Here is a 17,056-nt window from a genome sequence, read left to right as displayed (position 1 = left end):
TTTAATATTGTGTGTGTGTGCGCGTGTGTGTGTGTGTGTGTGTGTGTGTGTGTGTGTTGGTTTTGGTGTATTACAAGGACATTTCACCAGTTTACACACCAGCATTATAAGGACATTTGGGATTATAAGGACCTAGGACATGTCCTTGTAATTCAAACAGCGTGAAATCATCTCTATGAACCTCAGGAACATCCTCCTGCTTTTTTATTGAATGTCCCTTTAAGGTATACCAGTTTTCTGGTGTGTTTGTGTGTATCTCATCACTCCGCCTATCGGTGGGATCTGCCACTGCTAGCGTACACACATTTACACGATAATGGGCGTTGACGGTTTGAAAATGGCGCGCGGTTGTCTGATTGGTTAAAGACGCGCAGGCGCATTATTGAGATCCTACCGGAGTGTGACCGTCATCGCGGCCCTGTCAAACAGCAGCCTAGTAGGTAAGTACATTACGTTTATATGTTTTATATAGTGATTCATATAAATTAGTCATATCTATGTGTTTGTCTGCACTTAGTTTTCGGTTGGCAGACTTTAATATATATATTTACACAGTCGAGCGCGAGTCTCATCATGGTAATGTTAACGTTACCCCGGAAACTGAATAACGCATGTATTTATTAATGAAAAGTTATAATTATTAAGAATAAGTATTAACAATTATTAATAATCTTCCCATCATTGAGGAATTCAGCTGTTTATAAAGCCTCAGATTGCCTTGAATGTGCGTTGTGACAGGATTAAATGAGCTTTATAATCATTACATATTCAAATGCATTTAAAAGCAAAAATTAATCTCATCAGGTAAAGTTAAAGTATTCTGAATGTCTGCAAATGTTAATTCGACATCTTTTGATGAAATTGTGACAGAGTATAATTATTGTAATGCAAATCTTCCCTAAAATAATCTTTGGGCAGCTTTACACTCCATTAGTCTACATTTTAAACATATTTAATAATCCAAAAGTTATGTAATAAAGTTATGTCATGTAATATTTAATGTCTGACTTTTTACTTGATCCTAGGTTAAATATAGAATTGATCTTTCTAATTATTAATATATTGACTGTTACAGTACAATTTAACCTGTCAAATTTAGCATATTAACTTAAGATAATAATTAAACACGTTTAAGGCTGGAATATCAGAATAAAAAAACAAAAAGGAATAAAAGAATATTATCTTTACTACATTTTTTGTTTTGTTAGCATAATAAAGTAATATATGGATTAAAAGTGAAAAGTGAAAATTGATATGGATTCATTTAGAGGTACTTTCAAGCCTGCTCATGTAAAATAAGCTGTCATGTGAAACAGGAAATTAATTGTACTTATTTATAATCATCGGCCAGTCTTAATAATACAGCAGCACATAGAATAGCATTATGTTTTACTCATAATGGTGCTGATGAATTAGAAATCTTGTGCATTCAAAGAAAATAGGTTACTTTTGCATTGCGAAATAAGGTGGATAGACACTGTATGGATGTGTATCATATTAGATTTATGTATTTGCTAATATTTTTATGCTGTTTTTTTATTCTGTTTAAAATACTATGCCTTTAATTCTGCAGCCAGATGAAATGGACGACGCAGACCTAAGCCTGTACGAGACGTATATCCACAGATTTAAAGGTACACCACATACATCTGTCCTGTTTTATAATGTCAGAGTACAACACAATAGTGCATTTGAAGACATGTACCATCACACGTATGTGATGAGAGCGTTCAGAGCGTCACGTGATAAACTGCCAAAGGACAAGGAGGGCTGTGCGATATATCACGATCTTAGATTGTGAACTATTATATCCACGTTCTGCCTTGTAGAGAGATCGTTGCACTTCTGGAACCTCCGTCCCACCATTCTGTCAAACATGATGCACGTTCACATAGGGCTGGACGATTAATCGAAAAGTAATCGACTAATTTAGAACCTCTAACCGACGTAATTTTGCCATTTCGGTTTTAGTCACGTGACTCTGCCCCGTCAGTCACATCAAGTGCAGTTTGCAGGCACACGGAAAGATGCAGGAGCAGTTATCTGTGTTTATAGATGCTCAGTATTACTATGGTAATTGCATGTTTTACACAGTTTATACAGGGAAGTTAATCGCCGCTCTTATATGCGCTGATACACACACACAGACGGCGCGTGTGCCCCGAAGCCAGATCACTTTCACCAGCGTCCTCACAAGCTTGTCATTTGTATTTGTTTTAAGCCCTTCCAGTTTGAACACTGAAGCGTTTTTAGACCATCAGATGCGTATTATGTTGAACTAACGCCTGATATATTGTGATACACGAACACTGAGACAGAAGCTCACACATCCCGTGAAGATCGCGCACAGAGAGCAGCAGAAACGCAGTGTCAACGCCGTCCTGTGATTCATCACTAAAGTAGCTTAGATACCGTTATGGCATAGATTTGTCTACCTTTTGAAGTAAGTACAAACCACAGCTTCATAATTAATAATACGGTATGACTAATTCACACACACAATCACTGTCTCATTAATGCATTAAGATAAATGTAATGTAGGCCTGTGTGTTAATTTATCTGTATCTGATGTACAACAAGCAGAAATCTGCCCCATAGACCAGAACTGCTGAAAGTGAACCGTTTCCTTCAAGTATTTTAAAATCACAAAGAAATGCACTTTCATTAGAAAAAAAATGTCCCACCTTTAATAGTAGAAAATATTTACAGTACAAACCTTATCAGTGAACTATAAGGGCAAAAAAGGAAAGCAAAAAAAAAGAAAGCAAAAAAAAAGAAGAGCAAAATAATCGTTCATTAATCGTAATCGAGGTAAAATGTTCATTTCATCGAGATTTTTATTTTTGGTCAAATCGTTACAGCCCTACGTTCACACATGTTTTGCAGCGCAGCGATACAGTGGCATCGCAATCTTCGCCATCATGAAAGCTTATGTTTGCATGCGTTTTAAAGCCTTGCCAGATAAACTTTATATTTACACGCTGATCTAACATACACTTTTCTGAGCGTGTACACTTAAGGTGACGTTCACACTACGAGCCTTGGTGCTCTATAGACCCATTTCACATTTCCAGGTTTCTCCGAGCGGAAGTCGTCATAGTTGGGTTAAATATTATAGCTGTGAATGAGAGAATACATTAAATATTTTTTTGTGTGCCGATTTACTCAAATAGCAAAAGAAAAACGCCACAATGGTGATTTCACAACTTTCAAAAAGAGGGAAAAAATAGAGTGAGTATCATATTAGATTTATGTATTTGCAAATATTTGTATGCTTTTTTTTATTCTGTTTAAAATACTATGCCTTTAATTCTGCAGCCAGATGAAATGGACGACGCAGACCTAAGCCTGTACGAGACGCAGACCACATTAACTCAAGACCTGACGAGCCACACCTCGAGCAGCCGAATATATCCACAGATTTAAAGGTACACCACATACATCTGTCCTGTTTTATTATGTCAGAGTACAACACAATAGTGCATTTGAAGACATGTACCATCACACGTATGTGATGAGATGTTAATTTAAAATTAAGATGTTAATTTTCACCATCACTCCCATAGACGCTGTATCAGTAACACCCTCACAGCAGCGGTAACTTGTTTTTGTCATTTTATGCAAAAGCAATAAAATACAAAGTATTAGTGTTATAAATGTATATATATTTTTAAAAATGAAATTACAAAAAACGTTGCAGGATTTACGATATTGATGACCGTTGAAACGCGTCATCACAGTCTGTGCTCAGATCAGATTTTTTAGTACAGCTATTCACATTGTTGTTTTAAATGTAGCCAATATCAGATTCCAGTGCCAATAATTAGGGGTGTAACGATTCACTCGTTTTCTCGATGCATCGATTACAAATCGATCTTGAAACATGTATTTTTGAATCGTGCTGCGTCATCCACACCTTCACAGCTCGCCTTCACAGACACACACTGTTTTCTTTACCGCCTTCACTGGATTGGGCTTGCTCTCTGTCCGTCGCTCATTGATACGTGTTAGAGCAGCCCACGTTCTCCTCAGGACGGCCACTGCCATCACATGAGCAGATGACAGCTCTCTGTACGTAGCTCATTGACACGTGTCATGCTGCGTTCACACCAAACGCGAATAGAGCGTCAATGAATGCATTCGCGCGTCCGCGGCGTAATGGACGCACGTAGAAATCGAGAGCTGGATGCGAAATTGACGCGCGTTCAAGGTACTCATAAAATATGAAATATGTCATAAAAAACCACTCTGCCTCTTTTCATTTTAATTAAAAATATATATTAAGCATTAATAGCCACACAAATGTGGTCCAGGCAACTCCTACATTATCTTCACTGCATGTATATTTAAATATCCTTAAAATATAAAGTTATGAAACTTCTCTTTGCCCTCAGTCAAAACGATTTGGCAGACAACAAATTATAGATTCATGACACCAAAGATCGCCCGTTAGATCTACACAAGATGCACCACTACAGGACATCAGAGCCAGCGGCAGACGCCAGAAGGACTGGCCGAGGAAAGGCTGATCTCGCCGGGGTTATGAGCGCTGAGCGCCCGGTGATCGCCTGGATCTCACAATTCCAAAAACACACGATTTTTTTTTTAAATAGGCGCTCTCTTTAAAAATAAACCTCAGATTTGAGCTTTAAACAACTACATTGTCACCTGAAAAAGTCTTAAAACTAAATATTGTGACACTAGTATTTTTAAATTATGCAGGGTTTCTCATCACATCACTTTACCACATGACCGCAGTGAGCAGGCTCCTGATTGGTTAGCGTGCCGCGAATTGACGCCAAAGTTCAAATTTTTCAACTCGGGCGTCAGACGCGAATTCGCTTCAAACGCTTGAATGCACAAAAGCACCATTCGCGTGTAACACGCAAGCAGATACAGATCACAAGAGCAGATGACAGCTCTCTGTCGAGACAGGAATAGTTCTGAGTCAAACCGCTCAAGCCATTGTCAACTGCAAAGTCGTCACTGCGGTCACTACTGTTGAAATAAAACGCTTTCATTGCGCGAAAACGTCACTGTTATTTTATATAAAATATAAGCTGTGCGTTTTGTCCATCAATCAGATAAAGTGGCCTCTGATAATAGCAACAGTAGACACCGGCGCACTCTTTCACAATCATCAGAAGGAGAATGACCCGTATAAAGAGAACAAAGAGGGCTTTTCTGTCTATTCCGTGAAGAAAAGTTAGTTTAGGATTAGTTAGAAAAGGGCATGATATTTTGAGTTTTAGCAGATCTTGTTCTTTTCTTGCTCCGTTTTCCTTATTTGTAATATCCGTAAAACAAGCCTTGTTCATATTTTCAAAATAAGGTTGATACAATCCACACCCTGTTTGCCAGAAGCAAGTTCACAACAGGTATTGTGTCGTTTTGTAAGATACATTAGTGTTTAAGCCAGATGAATTTTTAATATTATGTTTATTTATTGTACATCTGAAAAGTATAAAGTTGATAGAGATTTGATGTAGAGTCAAGCGCTGTGTGAACCTGAAAACACACTGCATTGTGAGGACAGACAGGTTTACTCGGACACTGTAGTGTATTAGTTATAGAGGAAACACTGGGGCATGAGTGTGTGAACCTGAAAACACACTGCATTGTGAGGACAGACAGGTTTACTAGGACACTGTAGTGTATTAGTTATAGAGGAAACACTGGGGCATGAGTGTGTGAACCTGAAAACACACTGTATTGTGAGGACAGACAGGTTTACTAGGACACTGTAGTGTATTAGTTATATAGGGAACAGAATGCCTTCAGAGTAACCCATGTTTATTCAGTTTGTTTCCAAAAACTACATGTCTAGGTTTAGTCTTATTTTGCAGCTTCTTGAGCTCCAGCGAGTGTCTTACAGCCGTGTTTCTTTTCATCCTCTCCTTTACAGATGAACACAGATGTTGCCTCCACTGAGATATTTACACCCTGTTTGCCAGAAGCAAGTTCACAACAGGTATTGTGTCGTTTTGTAAGATACATTAGTGTTTAAGCCAGATGAATTTTTAATATTATGTTTATTTATTGTACATCTGAAAAGTATAAAGTTGATAGAGATTTGATGTAGAGTCAAGCGCTGTGTGAACCTGAAAACACACTGCATTGTGAGGACAGACAGGTTTACTCGGACACTGTAGTGTATTAGTTATAGAGGAAACACTGGGGCATGAGTGTGTGAACCTGAAAACACACTGCATTGTGAGGACAGACAGGTTTACTAGGACACTGTAGTGTATTAGTTATAGAGGAAACACTGGGACATGAGTGTGTGAACCTGAAAACACACTGCATTGTGAGGACAGACAGGTTTACTAGGACACTGTAGTGTATTAGTTATAGAGGAAACACTGGGGCATGAGTGTGTGAACCTGAAAACACACTGCATTGTGAGGACAGACAGGTTTACTAGGACACTGTAGTGTATTAGTTATAGAGGAAACACTGGGGCATGAGTGTGTGAACCTGAAAACACACTGCATTGTGAGGACAGACAGGTTTACTAGGACACTGTAGTGTATTAGTTATAGAGGAAACACTGGGGCATGAGTGTGTGAACCTGAAAACACACTGCATTATGAGGACAGACAGGTTTACTAGGACACTGTAGTGTATTAGTTAAATAGGAAACACACGACATGTGTGTGAACCTGAAAACACACTGCATTGTGAGGACAGACAGGTTTACTAGGACACTGTAGTGTATTAGTTATAGAGGAAACACTGGGACATGAGTGTGTGAACCTGAAAACACACTGTATTGTGAGGACAGACAGGTTTACTAGGACACTGTAGTGTATTAGTTATAGAGGAAACACTGGGGCATGAGTGTGTGAACCTGAAAACACACTGCATTGTGAGGACAGACAGGTTTACTAGGACACTGTAGTGTATTAGTTAAATAGGAAACACTGGGGCATGAGTGTGTGAACCTGAAAACACACTGCAGGGCTCCAGGCTAACTTTTGTCACAAGGAGCACAATGGCCCCCAACTGAAAATTTTAGGGGCACAACCAGAAATTTTAGGGGCGCACACCGTAAATCAACATGCTAACCAAATCTACTAATTTCCACTGTATTACTAATAGGGATCGGTATCGTTAAGGTTTTTTTACTACTCTTACCGATACTGCTTATCGATCCGGTACTTTAACAGTATTCTTACCGGTTCTTTTTATTATAGCCTACTTTATTTTATTTTTTTTATAATAAAAGTAAGAAAAGTAAGAAAAGTAAATTATCTATAGCAAAAGAAACCCAAAGTTTGAACACAAATATAAAACATCTATTTGTAAATGGACCAGTGTGCAGGTATTTGGAAGGTCTGCTAACATTAATATTACAGTAAAGAACAAACCTACAAAGAAATCTAATAAAGTAATGAAATGTAAAATAACACTGCATAGTTTTCACTGTATAAATTGATAGATCGATGCTTATAAAAGCTAAAGTTGTTAATTCAAGAGATGTGAATATTTTCTATTTGTCTTTTGTTCGATTCGAATTAATGGCTCAATCGTCAGCAGGTTTATCAGACGCTGCGCCTTTAAGACCGATCGAGTGTAGAACTAATAATACCATATTCTCCTATTTCTCCAAACTATTTACGCCCATTTAAGATATAAACTGTTAAAATAACTACTCTCCAATCCGGTCATTTTGACACCGGCTATTTGTTGTTTATTTGATGGTTTAGGCTTCGCACACGAAACCTAAAATATTAAGTGCAAGTCGGTCCATTTCGCAGCACACACACATAAGCCGCCTTGAAGTTGGAAACAGCGTCTCTTGCGCGGATTATTGTGCATTTAATAGCTCTTTATTATCAAACACATCCCGCAGTTTAGCAACAGTAGAGACTGCAGTTTACAACAATCACTGAATCTGACGTTTAGTTTAGGTTTAAGGAGAAATGACAGCGCAAGGCTGTGAAGGGAAGGATGTCGCGCTCGACTGAACACGGCACTGAACACTGAACATGGAATAGTTTTACCTCATACCATCTTTTTATAATTCTTGGAAGCCAAAATCGAAAATAAAATTAGATTAATATCACAGCACATCCCTAAAGTTTAAGCAGAAAAACTTATGTGTAGTTCTCTTGGCCATCGTCACTCATTAAGCTGACTGTGGTGTTGTGTTCGCTGTAGCTCCACGTGAGAGAGCTCGCTTTCTCGCTCTTCTGGATTGCGAATGGCAAAAATGCATCACGGACAAATGGTTTAATATTATCTCATTTAGAAACGGCTGGCAAAGATAGAATTTGCCAGACATAACGTCTATCAATTATAATTAGTAAGTGTATTTTCTTAATTTCTCCAGTACCGACAGGCAGCAGGCAAATTTACTGGTCGCACATGTGCGACTGGATGTAAAATTCAGTCGCACACTCTCAAATTTTAGTCGCAAAATGCGACCATTTAGTCGCACTCTGGAGCCCTGCACTGCATTGTGAGGACAGACAGGTTTACTAGGACACTGTAGTGTATTAGTTATAGAGGAAACACTGGGACATGAGTGTGTGAACCTGAAAACACACTGTATTGTGAGGACAGACAGGTTTACTAGGACACTGTAGTGTATTAGTTATAGAGGAAACACTGGGGCATGAGTGTGTGAACCTGAAAACACACTGTATTGTGAGGACAGACAGGTTTACTAGGACACTGTAGTGTATTAGTTATAGAGGAAACACTGGGGCATGAGTGTGTGAACCTGAAAACACACTGCATTGTGAGGACAGACAGGTTTACTAGGACACTGTAGTGTATTAGTTATAGAGGAAACACTGGGACATGAGTGTGTGAACCTGAAAACACACTGCATTGTGAGGACAGACAGGTTTACTAGGACACTGTAGTGTATTAGTTAAAGAGGAAACACTGGGGCATGAGTGTGTGAAACTGAAAACACACTGCATTATGAGGACAGACAGGTTTACTAGGACACTGTAGTGTATTAGTTAAATAGGAAACACACGACATGTGTGTGAACCTGAAAACACACTGCATTGTGAGGACAGACAGGTTTACTAGGACACTGTAGTGTATTAGTTATAGAGGAAACACTGGGGCATGAGTGTGTGAACCTGAAAACACACTGTATTGTGAGGACAGACAGGTTTACTAGGACACTGTAGTGTATTAGTTATATAGGGAACAGAATGCCTTCAGAGTAACCCATGTTTATTCAGTTTGTTTCCAAAAACTACATGTCTAGGTTTAGTCTTATTTTGCAGCTTCTTGAGCTCCAGCGAGTGTCTTACAGCCGTGTTTCTTTTCATCCTCTCCTTTACAGATGAACACAGATGTTGCCTCCACTGAGATATTTAAACCCTGTTTGCCAGAAGCAAGTTCAGAACAGGTATTGTCGTTTTGTAAGATACATTAGTGTTTAAGCCAGTTTGTTTTTTAATATTTTATTTAGTACAGTATCTGAGCACTGGACTTTTGGTTAAATTTTGCAATTAATCCGCAAATCACATGTTCTGAACTGTGGGTCATTTATCAACAGTGCGTAGAAAAGGTTCTATATTTTGTCCTACGAATGAAATTTAGAATGGGCCTAAGTACAATAAAATCTGTATTTATCAAACATGCGCACCACAGTTCTTACGCACATGAGTAAGCACTCAATGTTGATAAATCCCACATGTGCAATTCTTGTTCACGGTCATAAGCATTCGGAAACGCCTCCAATCAACCATATATGGGGACAACACTCCCTTTAAAAATCACATGATTGTGTTTTTTCCTCACTGCAATTGTGGCGAAGAAGAGGAACTTCACAAACACAGAAGGAGTTGCACAACGACGTTTAACAACAACAAATTTGCATCACAAATGATTTGCATGTTAACAGAATGAAACCCTTTTCTATTTACATCATCAAATTCATTGGTGATGGGGCTTTTATGGCGATAGCATGAAAGCCCCATTTTATTCCAGCTTGTTGAGGATTTCGGTAAGGGAACTGGATGTAGGTTGGGTCCAAGGAAATAAATTACATTTGTCACAGCTGTCTTTTATAGGGTTTGACAAAAATTACACATCTTGTTTAAAACTACAAAAATGAGACATTGAGTGTTTTATAATGAAAGGAAACAGGACATATGTGATCTGCTTAATGCAAACTGTCTTAAATGCTTTTTATGTGTAGTGTCGCTGTTCTAGCACTAGATTCTCAGCGTAAACGTGCTCAGAGATGTGCTTATATTTACACACTTTTCTACGTCCAAGTTCAAGTTGTTAGATCCCACACTTTGCGTGAAACTGTTCTTTTACGCACTCACTACGCACAGATCTGTGTACGCACCGTTGATAAATGAGGGCCCTGGTCTGTGCGATCACAGGTCACTGCAGTGTGACTATGACAGATGATTGTCAAACCCAGTTTGAATGCAGTGATTGGATAACATTATACTGTAGAAAAAAATTGTCTATTCTTATGATTCCTGAAATAATGAAATTATGCTGCAAATATTACTAATAAAATGTAATAATTTATTTAAATGTTACACATCAATCTTTTTATTTTTATCTGACTGTCAGCTAATAAATGTGTGCTGATGGTTCGAGTACTGTTGTTTGACATCGGGCAGCTCATGATCCTGTGTTATCAGCTGCGTTCACAGTAAATGAGCTGTTCTGAGACACTGTATCATGAGCTGCACGTGTGTAAATAAACTCAGCGCTGCGTAGGGCTGGCCGATAAAACGATAACGATATGTATCACGATAGACACGTAACCGATATCAATAAAAATGCGTTCGAGGTTGAGAAGCAAGTTTGGTTGCATGAACAAAGGCACTCGCTCTCTGGTAACCTAGCAACGTAGGGCGTGCCCTGCTAACAGCCAATCATGTAACAGTATCCTGTCTGGTTGCGGCATATCGTTGTCTCGTGTTGGACTCTTCAGTAACAGAACCGGCGGGGAGTGATAAGTGGAAAATGAGTGCCGTGGCGAGCGAGGAAATTGTTGATAAAACAGGAGAACAAGTCAGCTCGCTAGTATGGCAGTTTTTTAGATTTTATAAGTCTGAACATTTTTTAAATATTAAACATTTCACACTGCAATGCTTTCTTGTTTTTAGTGATGGAAGTGCTGAACATCGTGGGAACATCGACTGATATGAAGAAAAAGCAGAAGTGGCTGCTGTGATTGGGCATTTTGTTTCATCTGACATGCATTAACTGTAGTTGATGTTTCAGATATCTGCATCTGTGGCAAGATAACCAAAATGTATTGCTGTTCACATTGACTGTTTTAAAGCTCTTCAAAATATTAAATTCAAAACATTAACATGGTTAAAACTTGTGACTTTTTTTAAAAACTTGCTCAACTGCTTATTTGCCACCTCTCAGAAGCCTCTTTAATGAAGGGGAGGTATTGTTTCTTTAGAACCCGCGAGGATGTTTCAGTAAAACTTGCAAAGACGATCCGGAGGCAGTCATGCTTCTAATCCAACCACTGTAGCACTACTACATTATCACTCTAATGGTTTGAATATTTCAAAGGGTTAATTCACCCAAAAATATATTTTACTCTCCCTCATGTCGTTCCAAACCCATAAGACTTTCATTCATCTTTAGCACACAAATGAAGATATGTTTTATGAAATCTGAGAGATTCCTGTCCTTCCATTGAAAGTCTGTTCAACCAAAACTCTGAGGCTTCAAAACGTTCATAAAGAGATGGTCAAATAAATCCATATGAATGGAGGGGGTTAATCCAGTCTTCTGATGAGACACCAGGGGTGTCTAAAGTCGGTCCTGGAGGGCCACTGTCCTGTCCTGCAGAGTACAGCTCCAACCCCTATCAAACACAGCTAAATCAGCTCATCAAGGCATACAGAAGCTTCCGGGCAGGAGTGTTGAGGCAAGATGGAGCTGAACTCTGCAGGACAGTGGCCCTCCAGGACCGAGTTTGGACACCCCTGCTCTGTGCTAAAGCAGCTGTAGCTGGTGTCATCTCCTCATTCTGACATTAAAGGCTTCACTTTCAGTCGAGCATGGTATGATCACTATACATGACTCCCAGTGTAATCAACAAAGATTCCCAGACTGCACGTGTGGCAGCGGCAGAAGGCATGCTTCATGACACTACACTCTGTGATGTTGGTATGGGTGCAGTCTTCTCTTTTCTCTCTGTAAAGATTTGATAGTGCGCTGGTTATGTGACCCATTAGCTGGACATGTTTGTGATGGGGAGCACTATTACTACTGTCAGTGAGAGTAACCCAGCTGCTAACTCGGCAGGGAGTGACCCAAAACCTAGTCGTCATAGTGAAAACCACCCAACAAAAAGGACTGAACCCAGCATACAGGTGCTGGTCATATATAATTAGAATATCATCAAAAAGTTTATTTATTTCACTAATTACATTCAAAAAGTGAAACTTGTCTATTATATTCATTAATTACACACAGACTGATATATTTCAAATAAATCCCAAATTCGGTATCTCAGAAAATTTGAATATTACTTAAGACCAATACAAATCTCGGCCAACTGAAAAGTATGAACATGAAAAGTATGAGCATGTACAGCACTCAATCCTTAGCTGAGGCTGGTTTTGCCTGAATTACTGCAGCAATGCGGCGTGGCATGAGGAGATCAGTCTGTGGCACTGCTCAGGTGTTATGAGAGCCCAGGTTGCTCTGATAGTGGCCTTCAGCTCTTCTACATTGTTGGGTCTGGCATATCGCATCTTCCTCTTCACAATACCCCAGAGATGTTCTATGGGGTTAAGGTCAGGCGAGTTTGCTGGCCAATTAAGAACAGGGATACCATGGTTCTTAAACCAGGTACTGGTTGCTTTGGCACTGTGTGCTGGTCCCAGTCCTGCTGGAAAATGAAATCCGCATCTCCATAAAAGTTGGTCAGCAGCAGGAAGCATGAAGTGCTCTAAAACGTCCTGGTATACGGCTGCGTTGACCTTTGACCTCAGAAAACACAGTGGACCAACACCAGCAGATGACATGGCACCCAAACCATCACTGACTGTGGAAACTTTACACTGGACCTCAAGCAACGTGGCTTGTGTGCCTCTCCTCTCTTCCTCCAGACTCTGGGACCCTGATTGACTTCATCAGAGAACATAACTTTGGCCACTCAGCAGCTCCAGTCCTTTTTGTCTTTAGCCCAGGCGAGACGCTTCTGACGCTGTCTGTTGGTCAAGAGTGCGACAGCTGAAACCCATGTCTTGCATACGTCTGGTTCTTGAAGCACTGACTCCAGCTCCAGTCCACTCTTTGTGAATCTCCCCCACATTTTTGAATGGGTTTTGTTTCACAATACTCTCCAGGGTACGGTTATCCCTATTGCTTGTACACTTTTTTCTAGCACATCTTTTCCTTCCCTTCGCCTCTCTATTAATGTGCTTGGACACAGAGCTCTGAGAACAGCCAGCCTCTTTTGCAATGACCTTTTGTGTCTGGCCCTCCTTGTGTGTCAATGGTTGTCTTCTGGACAGCTGTCAGGTCAGCTTCTTCCCCATGATTGTGTGGCCTACAGAACTAGACTGAGAGACCATTTAAAGGCCTTTGCAGGTGTTTTGAGTTCATCAGCTGATTAGAGTGTGTCTTCAATATTCAACCTTTTCACAATATTCTAATTTTCTGAGATTCTGAATTTGGGATTTCCCTTAGTTGTCAGTTATAATCATCAACATTAAAAGAAATAAACATTTGAAATATATCAGTCTGTGTGTAATGAATGAATAAAATATACACGTTTCACATTTTGAATGGAATTAGTGAAATAAATAAACTTTTTGATGATATTCTAATTATATGACCAGCACTTTATAATATAATCCAAACAATAAACCTTAAAGCTAAAGGTCTGTTTTGGTTTCATGGGTGATATCAGAGTACAAACCTTTCTGGCTTCGTTTTTGTGTAGTGATAATTAACGTTCATGTCAAAGACATCTCACAGTCCCAGTAAACCCATCTGTCTTTGCAGTGCAGTGTGTAGTCATGTTTCGTTGTATATGCTAATGAACTGTGAGGTCATTGTGACATCACATAGTCCTTGTAAACCCTTTGTCCTCATAATCCTGGTTTTTGTCTTCTAGGACACACGTCCTTGTAAGTCAGCAAAAAATCAGGGTGCCGTGTATCATGTTTTATAAAGTTTAAATAAATAATAAAGTTTGTGTTTTGAACCCAGGATTTTTTTAAAGCATTTCCATTTTTATTTGAAAGCTCTAGCATTAAAGGAAGTCATAGTCCCCCTAAACCACCTTTTTTTCTGGTTTGAAGAAATTGTCCTTATAAGTCATGCTAACCTGTATGTGTGTGTGTGTGTGTGTGTGTGTGTGTGTGTGTGTGTGTGTGTGTGTGTGTGTGTGTGTGTGTGTGTGTGTGTGTGTGTGTGTGTGTGTGTGTGTGTGTGTGTGTGTGTGTGTGTGTGTGTGTGTGTGTGTGTGTTTGTGATTTATGAGGACACAAATTTGTATAATGACACGGGTATTACACTGGTATTACGACGTAAACATGAAATAAGAGGACATTTCATATGTCTTCATATTTAAAATAGCTTTAAAAACATACTAAACAATGATTTATTAAAAATGTAAAAAGTATGGGTAGGTTTAGGGGTAGGGGTAGTGTAAGGGGATAGAAAGTACAGTTTGTACAGTATAAAAACCATTTTGCCTATGGTATGTCCTCACTTAGATAGCAAAACAAACCTCTGTGTGTGTGTGTGTGTGTGTGTGTGTGTGTGTGTGTGTGTGTGTGTGTGTGTGTGTGTGTGTGTGTGTGTGTGTGTGTGTGTGTGTGTGTGTGTGTGTGTGTGTGTGTGTGTGTGTGTGTGTGTGTGTGTGTCTGTGTGTGTGTGTGTGTGTGTGTGTGTGTGTGTGTGTGTGTGTGTGTGTGTGTGTGTGTGTGTGTGTGTGTGTGTGTGTGTGTGTGTGTGTGTGTGTGTGTGTGTGTGTGTGTGTCTGAGTGTGTGTGTGTGTGACTACCATTTCTAGGCGGACAAATTTGTATTTATGTCATATGTATTACTGTTAAATGCAAATTAAAAACAACAACAACAACAATGAAAACAGACAATCAAATGAGTAAGTTGCAGTCTTTAATCAGACACTAAAGCATGTTACATGGACTAAATGATGCTCAAATCAATGAGACATTAAAGATGACTTTTTGTTGCCATAAATGCAGATTTAATTCATGATAAACGTCAAGATGTAAAAAAGAGAGTGAAAGAGAGTGTTGGTTTTATATTTGTTATGGAAAATGAAATCGAGCGATTTTAGATGGCACTGATGATTTCAGACCTTTTCTGTTTTCAGTATTTTTCGGGAAGGCCTTTCGGTCTGTAGCGGTTGGGGTCTCCACCGTTGCGCCCCCAGCGATTGGCCTCCTGGTCAGCTGCAGCATCAGAGTTGCCGCGGCGACGGAGAGCCTGCAGAGCCTCTCTTCCATCACTGCACACATCATTAACATATGATTCGAAATTGATTTCCCCAAATCATTTAAACATCCATTTTAATGACACAATGAGCTGCTGTTTCCATGCAGAGTGTGAGGGAGAAAGAATTCTTGCTCTTATCAGGAATAGAGTAATCAAATCTTCCATAGTCAGTATGATTTTGTGCATACCTTATGACTGCAGCTGCCCACTTGCCTCCTGGGCCCCTTTTTGCAGCATCATAGTTCCCACGTGCATGGAAATACTTGTCTGAGTCCCTCCAGTTGGCAGTCACCATATCCTTGTAGGCCCGCAACATGTCCTTTCCACCTACAAGAAACAGTGAAAATGATTCAAATGCGCCTACAACTTACTGCACGTCTCAAGTTAAATAGAGGTAAAAAGGGAAAAGAAGTGACCTTGATAGGCTTGCTTTGGGAATTGGTGCCACTGCGCCTGGGCCTCAGCCACCAACACCACCACCAGCACAGCAAGAATAAGCTTCATGATTACAGAACTGAACACATAAACATAATTGGACAATCCTTAGAAAATGCTTTTATCCAAAGCGACTTATCGTACACTCAAAAAGATCTGTGTGATCCCTATAAGACTGCAGATTTGCATCAATATAGAGGTGAAGTTAGTCAGTCTCTTACCTCTCTGGTTTGTTCAGTTCAGTCACATCATGTCTTCATCCAGCTAGATCCATTTTATAAGCCTCAGACTGGGCTGGACATGGGTTTTCCCAACTTACGTTACGTGACAGATTGCATAAGGAAAAACTGACTAATTTGCTCCGCTATTTCTGGGAAAGCCAGAATTTCTGAAACACGACTGTTTATATTTTTTAAACATTGCGTCCAAAGACTAACCATTACTTCAGACAAAACTACCATACAAGATTTTATAATCTTCATACTGAGATGTACAATACAAGATGAAAGCAAAAAAAGCTCAATACAAAATGAAATCATAAAAATCTGTTTGTATACTTTTTCTTAATTAATAATATTTAAAAATATGCAAAAGAAGTGTAGTATGGCAGAAAGAAAATAGTTGTGTGGTATTAAAATGTAATTTGTGAGACACTCTATTGACAGTCTAAGCTTTATAGGTAGATATTACAATACAAAAATGAAACCATGATATAATAATAAATAATAATAAAATATATGCAAATGAAGTGTAGTATGGCAGTAATTAATAAGTGTGGTATAAAAAGTACATGTTTTAATCTAAATAAATAATTTAATCAATAAAATGTATAACATTGTAATTCAACTTAATATAAATATTATAAATGCTAATTCTTTTGTATAAACCTTTCTGACTGATGTTTCAAATTCATGCAAAAATTTCAGTTTCACTTCTTGCATGGTTGTCACTTCAAGCTCTCATTGGAGATGAAACATCTTTCAAAAGGTCATTCTGGGAGAAGGAAATTCCAGATGTCTGCACAACTGCAGACATCTGCAGAGATGTCTCTCTCTCTCTCTCTCTCTCTCTCTCTCTCTCTCTCCTCTCTCTCTCTCTCTCTCTCTCTCTCTCTCTCTCTCTCTCTCTCTTTGACTATATAAATTTATATTTTGTTCAAAATTTTGTGTTTAATTATTTA

General features: G+C 39.0%; 1 protein-coding gene and 1 long non-coding RNA gene across 2 annotated transcripts; one reads left to right on the top strand and one right to left on the bottom strand.

The window, feature by feature from the left end:
- The first annotated feature begins 376 nt into the window (after positions 1-376).
- LOC307122473 lies at positions 377-5,971 on the top strand. Its single transcript, XR_013816049.1, has 5 exons — positions 377-440; positions 1,574-1,634; positions 3,174-3,231; positions 3,319-3,428; positions 5,906-5,971. It is a non-coding gene; the product is annotated as an uncharacterized lncRNA (long non-coding RNA).
- A 9,112-nt stretch (positions 5,972-15,083) lies between these two features.
- Positions 15,084-16,167, bottom strand: LOC307122472 (serum amyloid A-5 protein-like). Its single transcript, XM_079846453.1, has 4 exons — positions 16,098-16,167; positions 15,858-15,955; positions 15,630-15,768; positions 15,084-15,454 (listed from the first exon to the last, which is right to left on the bottom strand). The coding sequence occupies exons 2-4, from the start codon at positions 15,943-15,945 to the stop codon at positions 15,316-15,318; spliced, it is 366 nt and encodes a 121-aa protein (XP_079702579.1). The 5' UTR covers positions 15,946-15,955; positions 16,098-16,167; the 3' UTR covers positions 15,084-15,315.
- Positions 16,168-17,056: the final 889 nt, after the last annotated feature.

Source organism: Gobio gobio (genome assembly GCF_949357685.1).
Source record: "Gobio gobio genome assembly, contig: scaffold_228, whole genome shotgun sequence".
In the NCBI taxonomy this organism is placed as follows: domain Eukaryota; kingdom Metazoa; phylum Chordata; class Actinopteri; order Cypriniformes; family Gobionidae; genus Gobio; species Gobio gobio.
Note: the sequence above shows the minus strand (reverse complement) of the source record. Positions and strands in the feature narration are given on the sequence as shown.

What these genes read in the sequence shown, in the direction of transcription:
- LOC307122472 (XM_079846453.1), bottom strand. Translation starts at nt 15,945, where the DNA reads ATGAAGCTTATTCTTGCTGTGCTGGTGGTGGTGTTGGTGGCTGAGGCC. An exon ending in CCCAAAGCAAGCCTATCAAG is followed by an intron (nt 15,769 to 15,857) that starts GTCACTTCTTTT and finishes TGTTTCTTGTAG; the next exon opens with GTGGAAAGGACATGTTGCGG. An exon ending in TGGGCAGCTGCAGTCATAAG is followed by an intron (nt 15,455 to 15,629) that starts GTATGCACAAAA and finishes TGATGTGTGCAG; the next exon opens with TGATGGAAGAGAGGCTCTGC.